The sequence below is a fragment of the Triticum dicoccoides genome, chromosome 3A (genome assembly GCF_002162155.2).
Source record: "Triticum dicoccoides isolate Atlit2015 ecotype Zavitan chromosome 3A, WEW_v2.0, whole genome shotgun sequence".
NCBI classification, from domain to species: Eukaryota; Viridiplantae; Streptophyta; class Magnoliopsida; order Poales; family Poaceae; genus Triticum; species Triticum dicoccoides.
In genome coordinates, this window is record NC_041384.1 from 473,646,501 (window position 1) to 473,667,987 (window position 21,487).

The 21,487-nt window shown below is 45.7% G+C and overlaps 1 protein-coding gene across 1 annotated transcript; it reads right to left on the minus strand.

Moving 5' to 3' along the window:
- Window positions 1–1,177: 1,177 nt before the first annotated feature.
- Window positions 1,178–15,833, minus strand: LOC119268630. The gene is made up of 6 exons (XM_037550297.1): window positions 14,446–15,833; window positions 13,902–14,042; window positions 12,080–13,814; window positions 4,905–5,128; window positions 3,113–4,053; window positions 1,178–2,949 (listed from the first exon to the last, which is right to left on the minus strand). The coding sequence occupies exons 1-6, from the start codon at window positions 15,727–15,729 to the stop codon at window positions 1,746–1,748; spliced, it is 5,529 nt and encodes a 1,842-aa protein (XP_037406194.1). The 5' UTR covers window positions 15,730–15,833; the 3' UTR covers window positions 1,178–1,745.
- Window positions 15,834–21,487: the final 5,654 nt, after the last annotated feature.

Genomic DNA, 21,487 nt, shown 5'->3' on the forward strand with positions numbered 1-21,487 from the left:
GTAGGAATCAACCGGGCCTGCTTCCTTTGCGTCCCGTCGAACGGCTGGCTAGCGCCGCTGTACCCCGGCCGTCACGTTGAGGTCGATGAGGGCTGCGGGCGTGGCCGGCGTGACCACGCTGCCGTCCGGCGACATGGAGAACCGGGTCTGGCCATGGCCATGCAGTGGCGGCACACGATACACGGGCGTCTCCGGCGTGACGGACGAGCTCGGGGACCGGTACTGCGAAGGACGAACGGTCGACGAGCCTGTGCTAGCCACGGCCATGGCAGCGACCGAGAGAATGGCCAGCGAGGGCCGACACAACCCTAACATGAAGAGGGCGTGCGCCTTGGCAACGATGGACTCCTTGTCGTCGGCGTCGGCCTGGTGCTGCGCGGCTCGTGACTTGGCGGCGTAGCCGGCAGCAGCTTTCTTCTTCGCCACCTTTGTCAACCAGTTCCTCCTCTTGGTTGATTCGGCATCGAGCTTGGTGAGCTCCACCGGTGTGAGCTCCGACCGCGGCTTCTTGGGAGCCTTCTTCGCCGAAGGGCATGCGGCCGCGGCCGGGTCGCCGAGATTCATTGGGGTGCCGGCCATGGAGGAGGGAAGGGAGAGGGGGGGCACGGGAGGGTTTTGGGCGAATTGGAGGAAAAGCGGGCGGGGTGTGTCTCCGACGGGCGGGCCAGGGGAGGACAAGGGCACACGTCCCGCCTGTCCGCGCGCTATCCATTTCGACGCAAGCGCGGCCAAAATTTGGGTCGGGAATGGGTCGAAAGCGGACCGAAAACAGACATTCGTCCGTTTGCTCCCGCGCGTTGGGCCGCCTTTTCTGTCTGTTTAACCCCAAACGGACGCGGACGGACCATTTGGGGTCATGCGTTGGAGTTGCCCTAAGCCATGGTCAGGTATAACCCCTGACACAATCAATGTACTGCATTGATATGGCAGGTAACTGGCACGGTGGCAGTATTCACACTTGGCCTGATATTGCAACCTAACCATTGCATATAAAGGTTGCCTATGGGGTTCTAACCCATCAGTCATTGTTTCCATCAAAGAACATCTGGTAGAGTTTCTTACTGACAGCTAAGGTTCACTGCTTTCTCTATGTTGTTAAATATAGTGTTATAGTCATCACCAATCAACAGATAATGTTAGTAATTATTTCTGTTGCCAAACATTAACTCCACTGGAATAACGAAAAACAGCACTCTTAATTTCACTCATGTCAGGATAACAACAGACTCACAATTATACAGAACTATCATGCTGAAAGCTATTTGCTCATTACAAAGCATACCAGCGAATCGGTGAGCAGTCTGAATGTAACACCCAAACCTGCTAATATTTGTCACCCTTGTTTCATCTTGATCATTTAATTGAGTTGTAATACATAATACAATGAGATTTGAGAAGGCATCATCATTCATCTAGTTCTACAGATTCCAGCATCAGTAACAGCAGTCCTTGTCTACAACAGAGGCACTTAATTAACAGAAGATCAATTGCTCCACTTCTCTTCAACCAATCCATATCCCACAACGACAACGCAAGCCCGCATTCCCCTGCCAACCATAACCGATAAAGGAGATTTATTTGCAGAAGGCTAGCGTGAAGTTGCATCGAGGATGAGAAACAGAAGACTTGCTAATCTTTTGGTATGTACAGAACTGGAAGTGGGTCAGCTCAGAGCAAAAATCCTAAACCGCGGCATCTTTAGCATTGGACAACACATTGTATTTTTATCTGCCCGCATGATCACATCAACTGGGGATCTGAATGAGCATAGAAATCGTTCCAGGTAGAGAGCAAACACATAGTGTTTTAAAGCTGCAATGAAGTGTGGTCCCTGCAGTGAGATCTTGTGGCATCAAAACACCATCCTTAAAGAAAAAACTTAATGATTGTCCACATAGAGAATGCCTCTCCTTATTACTGGCTTCGGCCTCTGCACTGCTTTCCAAGTGACATGTACAATCCCTTGAAACAAAACTAACATCACCCTGACAAACACAATGCTCTGAGATGATTTGCAGATAACGCTTTTTTCCAATTTCTTCTTTACAGCCAACTACACCTTGAGAGCTGTGCCATTTTCTAACTGTTGCTAGTAGTTTCAGTGAGCAAGATGAGAGAATGTCATGCATATCATCAACGGTTAAGCAATGCTTATTAGGCCATACTGAATTTGAAAGAATATCATGAGACACCTTATAAACAGCATGGAAGCATGTGGAGCAACATTCATATAGACATGAAGATTTTGGAACTGAGAGATTATTTATGCTATCTTGCACTTGACCATTAATCGGATGACCTGACCCAACATCATTAAGAGGAAAGCTGGTATGCAACTCATTACCACTGCCATGAGATTCAGAAGACATCGTCTTCTTTGGTACTTCTACATTGTCCATAGCAGCTGGGCATGCACTTGAATTTTCTGCCCTTTGCATATTATTGAAATCTTCAACAGATTCAGAGAGGCTTTCAGATCTTTGAATATCTGGCTTGCATTTTGCTTTACCATTGGTAACTCTGGACATTTTCCAGCCGTTGTTTACTCCATCAGATCCTCCATCATTTATTACTGGATCTGCAGGTGTAAGAGCACTTTTGGGCGCATCGGGTGAAGCAGAACAGACAAGATCTTGTTCCACTGCATCCATCCTGGATATAGATGTCAAATGATCATTACCAATGTTGCAGACCACACTATGAATTTCAAGTTGGTCTGGACCTTGGACTGCCTTGTCATGCATCTCACTAGGACAGGAAGCAGGGCCAACCAGATGGTCGTGTGACTGTTGGGCTGAATTGTCTTGGACCTCGGTAGAGCCGCCAACAGGACCAGCCAGTACATTGCTTTCTGTAGCGTAACTGGTACTTTCACACTCTCTTGTGCATGACTTTCCTAGACTTGCTGTCTTTGTACCTAATGCTCTTGTCCTAGTGTTAGGATGTAATCTGTAGATGAAAGCAAAAGGAAGAAAACAAAAGGTCAGTAAAATTCGTCACAGGATCAGCAATATTAAGTACCAACATGATCTTGCTGGCCTAGCACACCTGACTTAAGAAAGAAACAATACTAGCAATCAATAGAAACATAAGACTGATTCGTCAGGCATACCTTTGGAAGGTGTACGCCCAGCTGTTCACGATGTCATCCAGATATGCTACTTGAGATAGAATATGGAAGTACCGATATCGACTTTTCTTTTCCAAAATTTTAATTCGGATCTGCTCAACTAACAGTTCCAAGACCTTTCTCACCTCAGCACAGACTTCCATAACAGATTCATAGACACCTCTATATGCTAATAAACCAACAGCAACCAACCCTCTCACACAAAGGGACTTCTCCTTGCCCTTAACAACACTGTGTCCTTCAGATAATGATTTATTGGATGAGGTACTGCTATGTAATAAACAGGAATTAAACGGCCAGCCTTTCCATGGTTCATTTATATCAGTGCAGGGGCCTTCCCGCAGTTTTGAGGTAACCCAACAGAGTTTAGAGAACTGCGGGTGCTGCAGTATCTGAATTCCGAAGGCAATAATAGAAAGTGCTTCATTGCCCTTCATAGTTCTACTAGAAGGATTTCTTGAGACACTCTCGTGAAAATCAAGTTCCTCAGGATCTTCCTCTCTATCTTTCACATCAGATGCTGATGGCTGTAGCTGAGCACTGCATGTGGCCAGCTTTGTAGGATATGAGGGCCGTTTGTCAACATACAAAGAAGACTTCGCCAATATGATGGATTCCTGGTTCTCACAGGATTTTGATTTATCTGGTGCACTAATTTCCATGGGAGAAAAGACTTCTTTCTGATCATCACGACTGTTATGAGCTTTGTCATGCAATAATTGAACATGATGCTGAATTAAGTCATGTGATAACCGCAAAGCGCATGAATCGAGCACCTCGTCCCAGCTAATAGAGCTGTCAACATTCACAGAGAATCTTGGTACAGTGTGTTCTGAAGAACTAAGACATTGATCTACAACATGTGTGCTGAAGAAATGCTTTACTCCGCATGGAAGATCTTGGAACTTCAGCTCACTAGTGGCCTGTAAGTGAAGTATCAGCTACATATCCCATTTATATATAATCAGGTCAGCTAATTACCACTAAATCTCAAGTCTAAATAGTAATGGGCAATCGCCAATGGTGAAAACATTCACCGTGTTCAACATGAATATGAGATGAAAGATTAACCAGCAAGGCAGTAACAAATGAACCAACCAGCTCTTTATCATTTGCACAAACAGACCAAATAACAAATACATAACTGAGCACATCACTATTGTTGCTATTAAGATCCGTGGGCGAACTACTGCTATACAATGTTGCACAATTGAATTTGAGCAATCACTCCCAGCTACGAACTACTTGCTACTAACTTCTAGAGCAAATTTGGGGTTAGTTTGGCAATGCAGTGGCTTTTAGGTTACGGTTTTGTTTATTAATTCCAGATATGCTCAGTAATCAACTAAGAGCCATAGCAGAAATATTTTACAATGATTGGTAAAGATTCTCTCAACTAACTATATGTTGCAGCATGGACTGATCACAACCTTTATGTCATTTTAAGTTTGTGTTGTAAGACCCAAAAGCATGATTTAACAAAGATAAATACAAAATATCCTTTTCTTAATAACAGTTTTAGTTGTTTTTAGTTTAGATTATCATATAGAAAGAAATGCAAACAAGGTGATAACATTGCATGACTAGAAATCCTCAGAGGCGTACTCATCATGTTAATGAACTTAAATGCAGTATTTTAGCCATGAACTTACCATGCACATTCCTTTGTGACATTTTATGGAGGACAGCACGAAATGCATACATATATACAGAAAATCTCAAGCAAAAAGGAAGTCAAAAGAAATATGGCATGAAGAGTGGAGATGAAGCTTACCAGAACACTTACGGATACAGATGCTGATAATGAACCCATCTGATCAACCAAAGTATTCCAAACTTCTGAACATTTTGGCATGCTTTCAACTGGCGAGGAGGCCAACTTGCTTGTATCCATGTTGTGCCCATGATCTTCTGTTTCCTGTTCATGGACCGTGTTGACTGCCCACAGATCAATTCTAGGCATGTAGATTATGCACCTTCCAAGGTGTAGGCCTTTCACTGGTCAAGGAAAAGCAAAAACAAACTATGGTTACTCACTTATATCCATTGGAAACAAATGAAAGATACTAATAGAGTACTAGATGGATAGTCAATAGATCATTGGACATCAACTAAAAGAGGAATCAGGCATAACATAGTTTACCTATATATAAAACCATAAAGGCACTCTCCTCCAGGAACATAAGTTACTGAAACAACATTACATTGATTGCCTTTGGAATTTGGATAGTGTGACAATGGCTTCTAAACTCACATGATGTGGCCAAAAGAGGATAATGGTTCAGCTAAACTAAGTCTGCTAATTTACATCAGGCCAGATATGGGTTGGCAACTTGGAATTAAATTCAATCTATAAAGAATCATCATTGCTATGGTGCATCAATCTTCAGTGCATATATTCAGTAACTTGGCAATGTGCAGCTCAACTGAAATGAATTCAACCTCAAATGGATAAAACAACTTGAATTGTCCAATGTAGATACATATTAGCTACATACTCAACTCGCTTTCTAATATGTGATGAACACTTCACAGGAAAATGCAACTTTGATCAGTGGAAAGATCCAACACCAGGTGCATGACTATCTTCATATAGCTAATTTTCTTGATAAAACAAGTTTTTTGTTTTTACTACGTGTCAACTGCACAGTGCTTGCGAAAAGTCGGTTGGTTGTGGATGACTGGCTGCCCATATCAGATAAGATTAGCGCATGCACATCAGTAAAGCCCAATAAGATAGTTCTCTATAATGTATTTGTCTATTTAAATAGACTCCTGAATACATGACTGAAGGTTACATCCAGGAAAGCTCCTACTTTCTAAGTGTTGAACCGGTATGGGCCCTAGCCCATCAAGATCTGTCTCTTGGGCCCAAGCCCATGAGAGGTGCTGACCTAGAAGAGGAGCCCCTCTTCCCCCTGCCCCAGACAGAGCCGCCACATCCAAGACACACACTCACGCAGGCAACAAGACAGGAGGGGAGGCGCTGTGTGAAGGTACCCTTCTCCCGATTCAACATGGTATCGAGCCAGGCGACGAAGGTGGCGGCGTAGTCCCTCGCTGGAGAGGCGGCGGTGGGGCCCAGCGGGGTCAGGCGAGAAAGGAGGCTCGTGCGTGCGTGAGGCGGCGGGTCTGTTGTGGTGCGCGCGGCGGCGGCTGGGCTGGGCTCGAGGAGCTGCAACGCGGCCGGGAGGGAGCTGCTTCCTCTTGTCCTGCTTCGTGTCCCTGGGGTGGCTAGCTGCGAAGGGGGCGGCCGAGGAGGGCTGCTGCGGGCTGTGCAGGCGGCTGCGGCGGGAAGAAGAGGAGGAGGAGGAAGAAGGCGGCAGCGGATTTGGGCTGCGTGCGAGTCAGGCTGAGGCGGGGAGCTGCTGCTGTTGGTGCTGCTGAACAGAGGAGGATCTGCAGCAGCTGCTGCTGCCTTGTGCTGTTCCTGGGAGCTTGCTGAGCTGCTGGTGCTTTTCGGCTGCTTCTTGGTGCTGCGGCAGAGGAAGAAAGAGTGGTTGCCTGCTGGACTGCTCGTTCTGGAACAGGAAGAGCCTTGGCTGGACCGCTTGTGTACTTTACAGAGATTTTTTTTTCTCTGTGGACTTGCTGTTGTGAGCTTGGTGTTGTGGTGGTGGTGGTGGTGCTCCTTGGAAAAAAAGACTCTCCGAGGCTGAGTTTTGCTGTTGCTGCTCATCCCGCCAAACGATGGCTGAACCAACTGGTCTTGCCGAGGCTTTGGAGAAGCTCGCTAAGATCCTCGCGGAGTCCAACTCTGGGGCCATCGTTCCTCGACAGGAAGTGGCTCAAAAGCTTGAAATGTCGCCCCTGGACATGAAGCTAGAGGGGGCAACAAATTATTTGAGCTGGTCCAGAAGGGCTTTGTGGGCTGTGGAGCAGAAGGAGCTTGATGGATATTTGTTGGGCACCGTTGTAGAACCAAGGGACACGAGTAGTGCAGAGGGCAAGAGGTGGAAGGTCATCCACTCTGTACTTATGGTGTGGTTGTTGAACTCCGTGGTGCCCTCCATTGGACGCTCTGTGGAGGGGCTATCCTCACCTGCTGAGATATGGAAGATTCTGTCCACTCAATACTCTGGCAAGGGCAATGTCATGCTCATTGCTCAGATTGAGGACAAGATTAGGTTGCTGCGTCAAGATGATGGCATGTCAGTGATGACATACGTGGCAGAACTGCAGGCTCTGTGGGCTGACCAGGATAACTGTGATCCCTTGGAACTCTATGATGCGGCTTCAATAGAGTCAGGCCATAAGTGGATGGCACGCAGGCGTGTGCTGAAATTTTTGGCTGGCCTCAAAGGTTGCTTTGATGGCAGGAAGGCTTCCCTGTTGCACCAACCTAGTCTGCCTACCATTCCTGAGGCTATTGCAGCGATGACTCAAGAGGAGGTGCGCCTATCCCTTGAGCATGCAGCCATGAAGGTTGTGCCAGCTTCGACATTTGCAGTCACTGAGCGCATGGAGTGGGGAGATCCCACCAAATGTCATATCTGTGGGGAGGTAGGTCACTGGAAGAGAGAATGTCCAACTCGTGGCAGAGGCAGGGGATATAACAGAGGGGGAGCAGGCAGAGGTAGAAGTGCTCGAGGCAGAGGTGGATACTCAGAGACCTCATGGAGCCAGGCTTCTAGAGGTAGAGGTGGCTACTCAGGACACTCAGGGGGTCAACGGGCTCACATGGCCGTTGCAGGAGACACTGGGACGTCCAAAGGCAAAGATGTAGATGATGTTGCCTATGGAGACTTTGCTCACTGGGCCTCCACTGATGAAGGTAATCCGGAAAGAGCATCTCTTGCTACTAATGAGAGTGCTCCAGAGTGGGTTCTTGACTCTGGAGCATCTAAGCATGTTGCTAGTAACTCATGTGTGTTCGAATCTTACACTAAGCATCCTCCCTCTCACACGGGCACTATACAAACGGCTGATGGCACAAAACAACCAGTCATCGGGGTTGGTACAGTAAAGTGTACTCCGACCATTTCCCTATCGTCAGTTTTACATGTGCCAGCCTTTCCTGTCAATTTGGTCTCTTTCAGTGCACTCATTGATCAAATGGACTGTCGTGTGATCCTTGACAAGTTCGGTTGCTTGATTCAGGAGCGACAGACGAGCCAGACGGTTGGGACTGGCACCAGGCGTAGGGGGCTCTGGTACATGGACCAAGAGGTGCAGCCGGACTTGGTGTGTGCTGCGACCATGGAGGATAAGGAGAAGCAGGCGATGATCCATCATTGTAGGATGGGGCATGTATCTTTTGATAAGATGAGTAGAATATTTCCGGATGTTATGTGTGGCATAGGCAAAGGCAAGCTGACATGCGATGCTTGTGAATATGCAAAACACACACGGGCCTCATATGTGAGTAAGGGGCTCAGGAGCATATCTCCTTTTATGCTTATTCATTCGGATGTATGGACTAGCCCAGTGGTGTCAATGAATGGGAAGAAGTATTTTGCTACCTTTATTGACTGCTATTCTCGCATGACTTGGATTTACTTGATGCGTCACAAGGATGAGGTGTTTAGCTGTTTTCAGAACTTCCATGCTCTTGTAAAGAACCAGTTTCAGGTACAGGTCAAGGTGCTCAGGACGGACAATGGAACGGAGTATGTGAACAACATTTTTGGGGCTTTCATGGCTGACCATGGGATTCTTCATCAAACTTCATGTCCGGACACCCCCCCTCAGAATGGAGTGGCCGAACGGAAGAATCGTCATGTTCTTGAGGTTGCTCGGTCGTTGATGTTTACCATGAATGTGCCTAAGTTCTTGTGGGATGATGCAGTTATGACAGCCACATACTTGATCAATCGAACACCTTCCAGGATACTTGGCATGAAATCTCCGTCTGAGTTGATCATTGGAGATAATAAGTTTGTTGTTCCCCCAAAGTTGTTTGGCAGTACCTGCTTTGTTCGTGATCACCGACCATCTGTTGGCAAGCTTGATTCTCGGGCAGTGAAGTGTGTCTTTCTGGGATACTCGTCTAGTCAGCAGGGGTATAAATGTTGGTGTCCCTCTGAAAAACGCAGGTTTGTAAGTATGGACGTTACATTCAAGGAGTCTGAGCCATTCTATGGTGAGCCGACTGATCTCAGTCTGTTGTTTGCAGAGCTTGACCACCTACACCCTGTGCATGATGGTCAAGAGGGGGAGAAGGATGTGTCTCATACTCACGGTGATCCTGTGGACATTAACACTGATAATGATGTGCAGGCTCAGGTTCAACCAATAGTGGGTACAATTCCGGTTAGTACCATCACTGATCATGATGTGCGGGCTCATGCCGAGCCAACTGTCGATACACTTAAGATTGGTGCTCTCCAGGTTCCTGTTCGGGATCGATGGCAGACGAATACCCTGGTGTACTCTCGGCGGCAACCACAAGTGCAGGGGGAGCAGCAAGGCAGGGAGGCAAGAGTGCAGGGGGAGCAGCAAGGCAGGGAGGCAAGAGTGCAGGGGGAGCAGCAAGGCAGTGAGGCAAGAGTGCAGGGGGAGCAGCAAGGCAGTGAGGCAAGAGTGCAGGGGGAGCAGCAAGGCAGTGAGGCAAGCTCATCTGACACAGTGGAGCTGCCCATTGCATTGCGAAAACCTACACGTGAAGCGGCAAGGAAGGGTGAGGTAGCAAGGAAGGCTCTGCCAAAGGATGATGCTTGTGATGACCTTGATATTGGCAATTTTGTGTCTTACAAGGCTTTGTCACCTTCATATAAGGCGTTTGTTGCCTCTCTGCAAACTGTGTCTATCCCTAGGGATTGGAAGGCTGCAAAGCAAGATCCGAAGTGGCGTGAATCGATGATAGAGGAGTTAGAAGCATTGAAAAAAAACAAGACATGGGTGCTAACCACATTGCCGGCAGGAAAGAAAGCAGTGAGTTGTAAGTGGATTTTTACTGTGAAGCAGAATCCTGAGGGCAAGGTGGAACGGTATAAGGCTAGATTGGTTGCCAGAGGATATAGTCAAACTTATGGAATTGACTATGATGAGACATTTGCTCCAGTTGCAAAGATGAACACGGTACGGGTATTGGTCTCGTGTGCTGCAAACTTTGGGTGGAAATTGCACCAGTTAGATGTCAAGAATGCCTTCTTACATGGTGACTTGAAAGAAGAGGTATACATGGAGATACCGCCAGGTTTTGGCACAGAACAGACTACGAGGAAGGTATGCAGGCTGAAGAAATCCTTGTATGGTCTGAAGCAATCGCCGAGGGCATGGTTTGATAGGTTCAGACGAGCTGTTTGGAATATGGGGTATGGCCAATGTAATGGTGACCACACGGTGTTTTATAGACACACTAATAAGAAGATCACCATTGTTGCAGTGTATGTTGATGATATCATCATCACTGGAGATGATGAGGAGGAAATAAAGAGAGTGAAGGGGTGTCTGAGCAAGGAGTTTGAGGTAAAAGACTTAGGAAATCTAAAGTACTTCCTTGGCATAGAAGTGGCCCGGACAGAGAAGGGAATATCTTTGTGCCAACGAAAATACACCTTGGATCTTTTGAGTGACATGGGCATGATGGGATGTCGTGCAGCCCCTACTCCAATTGAACAAAATCATCAAGTAACAGCACAATCAGGTGAGCTAGTGAATAAGGAAGATTATCAGAAGCTGGTTGGGAGGTTATTGTACTTGTGTCATACTAGGCCTGACATTACGTATGCCGTGGGGGTGGTGAGCAGACATGCATGAACCAAGGAGAGGGCATCTTGATATTGTTCACAGAATCCTGAGATACTTGAAGGGGACTCCGGGTAAAGGGTTGTGGTTTGCGAAGAGTGGACATCTAGAGGTGGATGGCTATAGTGACTCTGATTGGGCTAGCTGTCAAGATGATAGACGATCAACTTCAGGTTACTGTGTGTTTGTGGGAGGAAATTTGGTTTCATGGAGAAGCAAGAAACAGAATGTTGTGTCTAGATCAACAGCAGAAGCTGAATATAGAGCATTATCTCAAGGATTGTGTGATATGCTCTGGGTGAAGCACCTACTATGCGAGTTGAAACTCTTGAGGAAGGGACCCTTAAGGGTGTGGTGTGACAATCAGTCAGCTATAGCCATTGCTAATAACCCAGTTCAACATGATAGGACGAAGCATGTGGAAATTGATCGCTTCTTCATTAAAGAGAAACTTGATGCTGGGATCATCAGCCTTACTCATGTCAGCTCTGGGCAGCAGTTTGCAGATTGCTTGACAAAGGGACTGGGAACAAAGGACTGTAACTTGGCGTGTGACAAGATGGGGATGATAGATATCTACCACCCATCTTGAGGGGGAGTGTTGAACCGGTATGGGCCCTAGCCCATCAAGATCTGTCTCTTGGGCCCAAGCCCATGAGAGGTGCTGACCTAGAAGAGGAGCCCCTCTTCCCCCTGCCCCAGACAGAGCCGCCACATCCAAGACACACACTCACGCAGGCAACAAGACAGGAGGGGAGGCGCTGTGTGAAGGTACCCTTCTCCCGATTCAACACTAAGTAACATCCAAACCTGTTTAGACAAGACAGAGTATGTTGTTGCGTTATAACTGCAGAGAATACTAATCCAAAGTCATGGCAGAAAATGGCAGTGTTCTCTATGCTGCTACAGTTACTGTGCAGCCAGCAACAGTAGCACCATGAAAAGTTCATAATGACAGAATCTGATTGCAAAGTTAACAAATTTAAGCCTAAAGGAAGTTGTTGACTTATCATCGATTCTTATACAGATAACTCCTGAGTGAGCATTAATTTCACATACTCACGAGTCACCTTTTTTAGATGGTGGAGATTTTATTCATCCCCAGCCTCTGTTACATGCATATAGACAGTACAAAATGAAAAATAAAATACACAGGCAAAGAACATTAACACTCAAGATACAGCAAAAATACAGACGAAAAGTTAACTGGTAATTTCTTAGTCAACATTTCAGAACTAAATGGAAATAAAAGTAACTTACACAGAATTTGTGTCAATCCATTAAGGATGTCACCATTTCCCTCCTGTGCCATAGTTGCAAGATCAAGCTTGTGTATTACAGTCTGACCCACAAAACCATGAAGAAGGCAACGGACTAGATGTTGTTGGCCTGATCTGGGTGCTCCAGCAACTAAAGCTCGAAAACCTGTTAACTTATATGCTAACCCTCCTTTGTTCAGAGAACAGGTGGAACTCAACCTGCGGTCATCGAACTTCTCATGTTGTTTGTTTTGACTTAACAACATTGAACCATGATTTCCTAGTTGAGATGCTGTAAGACCATAGCTTGACAAGATTGATACAATTTTTTTTCCAATATCTTTCTGCTGTATCAAAGAGGGAAGATAGGAAGACCAGAAAGTGTGAGGTACATTGTTCTTTTCCATAGACGAAAACACCACTTCCTTTATAGAGGAAGATGCCTTCAGAAGAGACGAAGGTAACCAGATCCGTTCATCCAAACAGAGGGAAATAAGGAGATGAAGTAATGGTTTAAGAAGGCATGGTAAAAGATAGGAATCAATAGGAGCGGAAACTAGATCATTTGCAGCAATCCCTGCTTCCCTTTGTGAACAGGGTGGGGGAGCTGCTGCAAGAGCAGACAGCCAATCCCTTTCCTCCACGTCGATTGATGGTAGAGGAAGTCGTCCATGTTCAGTTCCTTTCTCAGCAAAGCGTAAGATATCTTGCAATGGGCAAGTCCTTTTCAGAGCATTTAATGCAGCTTGGGTACAAATTGCCTGCAAATCAGCACCAGCGTATCCAATAGTTTGGCTTGCAACAGCTGAGAGGAATGTGCCTGAAATAGGACTAGGCCAGTTTTTTGTGTGTAACGAAAGAATGGCAGACCTAGCCTCTAGGGTGGGGAGCGGGAAGTATATCTCACGATCAAACCTTCCTGGTCTCCTAAGTGCAGGGTCTATAGCATCAGGACGATTAGTAGCCCCTATTACTATAACGGAGCCACGTGATTTCAAGCCATCAAGTAACGAGAGCAAAGTCGCTACAACTGAATTGTGCGTCTGGTCTTGTTGTCTGGATCTACAAGGTGCTAAACCATCCATCTCATCAAAAAATATGATAGAAGGTTGGCATTTTTCAGCTACCTGGAATAGAAGTCTTAACTGCCTCTCAGCATCCCCAACATACTTGCCCAAACAATCAGCACCTTTTCGAGCAAAATAAGCAATCCTTCTGTTACCCTGAGAGCATGCCCCTATTAGTGCCCGTACAACAAGTGTTTTACCAGTACCAGGATGACCATGCAGCAGAACACCTCTTGGTGGTGTAAGACCTAAAGAGCTAAAGAATTCAGGATATAGAAGAGGGAGTATCACCACTTCTTTCATGCTCTGAATAACATCGCTAAGCCCAGCAACAGATTCCCAACCACGGTACGCCTTGTCATTTTCAGAAGAACCTCCTATGTAAACAGGTGCAATCCTCAAAAGATCTCTGTTTAGCCTCTTCCCCTCACGTTTCAAGAACTCTTCATCTTCCCCACAGTTCTCTAACCATTTCTCTTCAGCCTCTATATCCTTTCTCCATGCATCATGTGACAACTTTCTGATATTGGCCTTCATCTTCTTTACCTTCATCTTCCTGAGTAGTTCAGCATATTTATCTCCTTGAGGTTGGAAGAGATGTCGATGATCATTACAAGTTATAAGAAACTTCCGGTGATCAAATATGCAGGCTTCTGTTCGACTACAAGGCTACAGAATAGAGATGGAGAGATGAATAATACATATTAAAGAGAAATAATAGAATGATGAAGCGCAGCCTAAGCATAAAGTAATTACCAAATGGTAGGTTTTTGGACACCGGTCGACACGGCACCCAATAGTTGCTCCAGGTCTGCCACACCGACTGCACTTCAGAAGCCTTCCACGGCAAAGTGCTGCCCTTACATTTTTTAGGCACCCCAAACCAGCAAAGTAAACCTAAAATTTAACACCAAAAAAAAAATCTCAGCATCACTAACATGGTGTATATGGATGCATTCAACTGTTTTTATTGGCAATACATTCTATTGGAATTCAGTAAGTAATCCACAGAAACCAATGCTGATCCATAACCAGTTAACCATGCAGTGGAACATACTATTTTCAGGAAATACAATCATGGTGATAAAGAGGGGGTTATTGAGGAAGTGAGCCTAACTAACTTGGGTGAGGCCATGAGAAGGTGGATGTACAAACCCACCACCTAGGACATTGCTACATGCCTTCCTTTTTTTTAAATAGAGCTAAAGAACAGCAATAATAAGCAACAGAAGAAAGAAGTAACTCAACATACACATTCAAACAAACACATAAGAATTTGAAACGCATTGCAGGAACTGACCTCGGGACTCCAAACTGCACAATTCTGATGAACCCAGACACGGGCAATTCCAAATCTATCATGTATTGGACCCAGTAACCTTCCGAGCCATCCAGGATCGTCACTGAACCCATCCCATATATCATAGTTGGGCTCCTCTGAAGGCATGGCACCCTCATAGGCTTCATTCTCGCTGTCAGCAGTATCATGCAGTGCAATCTTGGGTGGTCTCCCATCAGTCCCTCCTCCACATAGCCCACACCTCCTTCCTTCTTTAACATCTACAACTCCTCGTTTTTCATCTGAAACTAGAGATTTTCCGACTCTCTCGTTCAGAGCCTCCTCAGGCAACACTATATTTGGGGCATCCATCTGTTCATCCTGCTGGACCTCTTCCACTTGCTCATCAGGACCATCAAGTTCCATTGGCTGCTCATCAGGAAGGTTGCTCGCTGCAATCTGCCCATGGTGCACATAGAGCTGCTCATTCCCCCCTAAATCGCCGAACTCAACCTCATCAGTATTCTCATCACCATTTTCTCCTTCTAGTACAGGTGAATCCAACTGTTCAGGTTTCTCTTCACCCTGCAAACTATCCTCCTCCCCCATTTCCTCCATGTTGCCTTCGTCTAGATCAGTTCCCGCACCAATTGCTTCTTCCTCCTCGTCATACTCATCACCTTCCTCCCCTGCTCCTTTTTCCTCACCTTCCTCTTCTACTACAGTGACACCCTCAACAGCCTCGTGAGTATGTACACTAACATCGATGGTTAAATTGATCTCCCCATCTCTGATTTCCCTCCCACGCGATGACAAACCTCCGCTCTCCTCGCCCCCCTCTTCCTTAATCCCCTCCTCAACTTCGTCTTCATCTTGGAACCACAGGGTCCTCACTCGCCTCCCCGCCCCGGCCTTCCCCTTTGCCCTATCCCGCAGCCGCGAGCGCCACGCCGCATTTCCCCCGCCGTCCTCCTCATCCTCCTCGCCGTCCACTACTCGGGCAACCGCCTGGCCCCGTGCCCTACCCTTGCCTCCCCTCCGTGGGCTCCCACTGGACCCGGCCACGCCCCCGCCGCGGCGGGGCCTCATGCGGCGGGGCGAGGGGGCCGGCGAGGTGTCGAGCGTGACCGGCGCGCGGCGTGACCGCGTGCTCCGGCGGACGGACTCCGGGTCGGAATCCTCGCCGCCGCCCCCCGGGGGAGGCGTCGGCGCGACGTCGCAGATGGCGTCGAGGCGTTTCTGCTTCTTCCGGCAGCGGGGTGAGGCGGCAACGCCGCGCCGCCGCTTCGGCATCGACGGAGGCATCTTGGGGGAGGGGGGAGCGATCGCAGACCGCGTGCTAAGCGAGGGTTTTGGGGGTCTCGCTCGCTCAGCCTCCAGAGTCCAGACGGCTGTGGGTACGGCGGCGCGGCCAGTCGAGGGGAGGGGGGGAGGGCAACTGATGTCAGTCTCAGGCGCAGATTTACAGTTACTGATAGGTGGGTCCCATGTTTTTCTGGGCTCGTCTGTCAGTGCGGCTAAGGCCAGGGAGCGGGTGATGCAATGCAATGGCTCTTCCTGCCAATTTTGCATTTTGCAAGACGCCCTGTCAAAACAAAACAAAATGAACTTTTTTGAGCCTGTGAGTTCGGAATGTCAATGGCGACGACGGAGGATTAGAGCAACTCTAGCACATCCCCTATATCCTCGTCCGGACCATATAATTTCCACGGTTTTACAGTATTTCACATTTTTACGGCTGGAACAAGTCTGTTAAAAGTCAGCCAGTTCTATAAATATTTTTACAGATGTCCCACGAATCCGCTCGTCCGCCGCTACCTAGGCATGGGCGGCCCGGCCCGACAGGCCTGGCCTGAAGCTTGATGTCTGGGCCGGGCTTAGGACTCACTTTCCAGACCACAGCCCGGCTCGTAGCCCAGGAAAAACTCGACAAAACATGATTTTCAAGTTTTTATATAAATATAGGCATAGAATTATAGTATTAATCTTCGAAAACATGATTCATTGACTCGCGTTCACTGTTTTGATAAGTTGTTATGTGGGTGAAACTAATTTGTGCAATCAATTTGATTATCTCAAAGCAATTGATTTCCCAAATTAGTTTGTAGGATAATCATATAGAAGCTATTGTGATGTCCATGAAAGGTTAAGTTTCCACTCCACCGAAAAAGATTTTCACCCCACTTTTATATATAAAGCAAGCCACCACGGCCACAAGGTTCAACAGAGAGCACACACACATAAGGTAACACAACACAAAGTACGAGGTAGGATAAGGTACTGCTTGAGAGCACAGCTCAACAAGCCCTTAAAATAAAAAGGCGGACGCGCCGCAGACGAAGAAGCTAATCCGGCTCTGGTGGTGGTGGAGGAAGCAGCGGCGCCAAACGAAGAGCCATCGAGCGAAGGTCAACAATGATGATGTTGATGGTGTCCTGGTCCTGAGGGCGGCTAAGCGGCCACCTGAGTTGCAAATAGCCACACATTTTGAACACCGCGTCGGACGCACGTCGCAGAGGGACACGCTGGATCACAAGCTTATTTCGAACTATCCAAAGCGTCCATGCAACGACCCCAATGGCCAGCCACCTAATATGGCGGCCCGTTCGGGGTAAGGTCTGAAGCTCAGCGAAGAGTTCCGGGAAGTTGGTGTTGCACCATTGACCACCAACCACCTCGCAGAAGCAACTCCACAGGAACTGGGCGAACACACGGGAAAAGAAGATGTGGTTCGAGTCTTCCTCTTGAGCACCTCCATGTCGGAAGGGATGCGGCCCCGGATCCATTGCCATAAGAAGATCCTGATCTTCACGGGGAGGGGCCTGATCGACCATATCATCACTAAGGGCGCAGGTCCCGACGAGGGGACGATGGCCCGGTATGGACTTCATGGAGAAGCTGCCCGAAGATTCAAGACGCCATGAGATGCGGTCGATCGTCTGCTCGACGTCTGGCTCGTGCAAAGGCGATGCAGTCAAGGAGTTCATGCCAGGCAATTATATCCGACAGCCGGAGCGCAAGGTACCCTAAGTCAATAAGGACCACCTCGACAGAGATCCTAGGTTCCACCGTGATGGAGAACAGATCCGGGAAGCGGGCCGCGAAGGGGGTATCCCTAGCCTAGTGATCGAACCAGAACAGGGTGGATGCATGCTACTTCTTGAGTTTGCTCTGGTTTTTCCCTTGAAGAAGAAAGGGTGATGCAGCAAAGTAGAGATAAGTATTTTCCTCAGTTGAGAATCAAAGTATCAATCCAGTAGGAGAACAAACAAGTCCCAATGATTGCACCTACACAAACAAACAAATACTTGCACCCAATGCGATAAAAGGTTGTCAATCCCTTCACGGTTACTTGCATGGATGGGATCTGATAGTGATAGATATAAAAGATAAGTAAAAGTGCTATATAAAATAAAAGTAAATAAATTGCGGCAAGGTATTTTTGGTTTTATAGATCTGAAAATAATATGATAAAAGATAGACCCAGGGGCCATAGTTTTCACTAGAGGCTTTTCTCTTGAAAGAAATCATATGGTGGGTAAACAAATTAATATTGAGCAATTGATAGAAAAGCACATAGTTATGTCGATATCCAAGGCAATGATTATGTATATAGGCATCACGTCGGTGATAAGTAGACCAACTCTTGCATGCATCTACTACTATTACTCCATACATCGACCGTTATCCAGTATGCATCTAGTGAATTAAGTTAACAAGAATGGAGTAACGCCTTAAGCAAGAGGACATGATGTGGAGGGATAGATCCAATTAATATGGACAAACCCCATCTTTTTATCCTTAGTGACAACAATACAAATATGTGTCATGTCTCTTTCTGTCAATTGGAATAAGCACCGCAAGATTAAACCCACTACAAAAGCACCTCTCCCATTGCAAGAAAAATCAATCTAGTTGGCCAAAACAAATCAATAGATCGGAGAGAAATACAAAGCTATCTTAATCATGCATAAAAGAGTTCAGAGAAGACTCAAATAATATTCATAGATAATATGATCATAAACCCACAATTCATCGGATCTCAACAAACGCACCGCAAAAGAAGATTACATCGAATATATCTCCTAGAACATCAAGGAGAACATTGTATTGAAGATCAAAGAGAGAGAAGAAGCCATCTAGCTGCCAGCTATGGACTCGTAGGTCTCTGATAAACTACTCACACATCGGAAGGAAGGGCGGCAAGGTTGATGTAGAAGCCATCCGTGATCGAATCCCCCTGCGGCGGGGTACTGTAAAAGGCCCCAAGATGGGATCTCACGAGGACAGAAACTTGCGGCGGTGGAAAAGTATTTTTGGTGTGTCCTCTAGTCTACGGGGAATATTTGACTATTCATAGAAGAAGAATTAGGGCTGGAGGACCAACTATGGGCCCACAAGCCTGGGGGGCGCGCCCTCCGAGCTTGTCGTCTCCTCGTGGCTCTTTTAGCCTCTTCCCGAGCTTCTAGGGTGTCTTGTGCTCCAAAAAAATCATCAAAATGTTTCGTTTCATTTGGTATTGAGTTTCTCTAAAGACAAAAACAAGGAAAAAAATAGCAACTCGCATTGGGCACTAGGTTAATAGGTTAGTCCCAAAAAATGATATAAAATAGCATAATAATGCATATAAAACATCCAAGATTGATAATATAATAGCATGGAACAATACAAAATTATAGATACGTTGGAGACGTATCAAGCATCCCCAAGCTTAATTCCTGCTCGTCCTCGAGTACGTAAATGATAAAAATAAAATTTTTGATGTGGAATGCTACCTAACATGTATATCATGTAATCTTTCTTAATATGGCATGAATATTCATATCCATAAGATTCAAAACTAAAGTTTAGTATTGACATAAAAAAATGCTTCAAGCGTACTAAAAAGCAATCATGTCTTCTCAAAATATCATGGCTAAAGAAAGTTATCCCTACAAAATCATATAGTCTTGTCATGCTCTATCTTCTTAACACAAAGTATTTATCATGCACAACCCTGATGACAAGCCAAGCAATTAGTTCATACTTTTTAACGCGCTTCAGCTTTTTCAACTCTCACGCAATACATGAGGGTGAGCCATGGATATTGCACTATAGGTGGAATAGAATATGATGTTGGAGGTTGTGTGGAGAAAACAAAAAAGGAGAAAGTCTCACCTTGACGAGGCTAATCAACGGGCTATGGAGATGCCCACCAATTGATGTCAATGCAAGGAGTAGGGATTGCCATGCAACGGATGCACTAGAGCTATAAGTGTATGAAAGCTCAAAAGAAAACTAAGTGGGTGTGCATCCAACTTGCTTGCCCATGAAGACCTAGGGCGTTTGAGGAAGCCCATCATTGAAATATACAAGCCAAGTTCTATAATGAAAACTTCCCACTAGTAATATATGGAAGTGATAAAATAGAAGACTCTCTATCATGAAGAACATGGTGCTACTTTGAAGCACAAGTGTGGAAAAATGATAGTAACATTGTCCCTTCTCTTTTTTTCTCTCATTTTTTATTGGGCTCTTCGGCCTCTTTCTATATATTTTTTATATTTTTGTCCGGAGTCTTATCCCAACTTGTGGGGGAATCATAGTCTCCATCATCCCTTCCTCACATGGGACAATGCTCTAATAATGATGATCATCACACTTCTATTTACCTACAACTCAAGAATTACAATTCGATACTAGAACAAAAATATGACTCGGTGTGAATGCCTCCGGCGGTGTACCGGGATGTGCAGTGATCTAGCATGACATGTATAAAAAATATGAATGGTGGCCAAGCCACAAATACCATGCCAACTATATGATCATGCAAAGTAATATGACAATGATGATATGTGTCATAATAAAACAGAACGGTGGAAGTTGCATCGCAATATATCTTGGGATGGCTATGGAAATGTCATAATAGGTAGGTGTGGTGGATGTTTTGAGGAAGATATAAGTAGGCTTATGTGTGAAAGAGTGTATCATATCACGTGGTTTGGATGCACTGGCGAAGTTTGCACCACAACTCAAGGTGAGTAAGGGCAATGCACGGTACCGAAGAGGCTAGCAAAATGCAGAAAGGTGAGAGTGCGTATAATCCACGGACTCAACATTAGTCATAAAGAACTCACATACTTATTGCAAAAATTTACTAGCCCTTGAAGCAAAGTACTACTACGCATGCTCCTAGGGGGGTAGATTGGTAGGAAAATATCATCGCTCGTCCCCGACCGCCACTCATAAGGAAGACAATCAATAATATATCATGCTCCAATTTCATAGCATAACGAGACCATAAGTGCATGCTTCGGGAATCACAAGCCTTAACACAAATATTCTTACTAAACCACAATTACTCACTAGAATGACTCTAATATCACTATCTTTATATCTCAAAACAAATGCAAGTAATCAAACTTCTCATATATTCAATGATCTTCGTGAAAGTTTTTATTATATCCCTCTTGAATACCCATCACATCAGGACTAAACTCTTAACCTAAGCAAATTGCCATACTATTTATAAGACGCTCAAAATAATATAAGTGAAGCATGATAGTTCCTCAATTTCTTCAAAATATAACCACCACCATGCTCTAAAAGATATTAGTGACGCACTAAAGCAACTACCTAGCTCAAAAAATATAAGTGAAGCACATAGAGTATTCTAATAATTCACGATTAATGTGTGTCCCTCTCAAAAGGTGTGTCCACAAAGGATGATTGTGGCAAACTAAATAGCAAATAAAGAAAAACTCATATAATACAAGACGCTCCAAGCAACACACATATCATGTGGTGAATAAAAATATAGCCTCAAGTAATTTAACGATGGATTGTAGATAAAAGAGTGGATGCCATCTGGGACATCCCCAAGCTTAGATGCTTGGTTGTCCTTGAATATTACCTTGGGGTGCCATGGGCATCCGCAAGCTTAGGCTCTTGCCACTCCTTATTCCTTAGCCCATCGAAACTTCACCCAAAACTTGAAAACTTCACAGCACAAAACTCAACACAAAACTCGTGAGATCCGTTAGTATAATAAAGCAAATCACCACCTTTAGGTATTGTTGTAAAC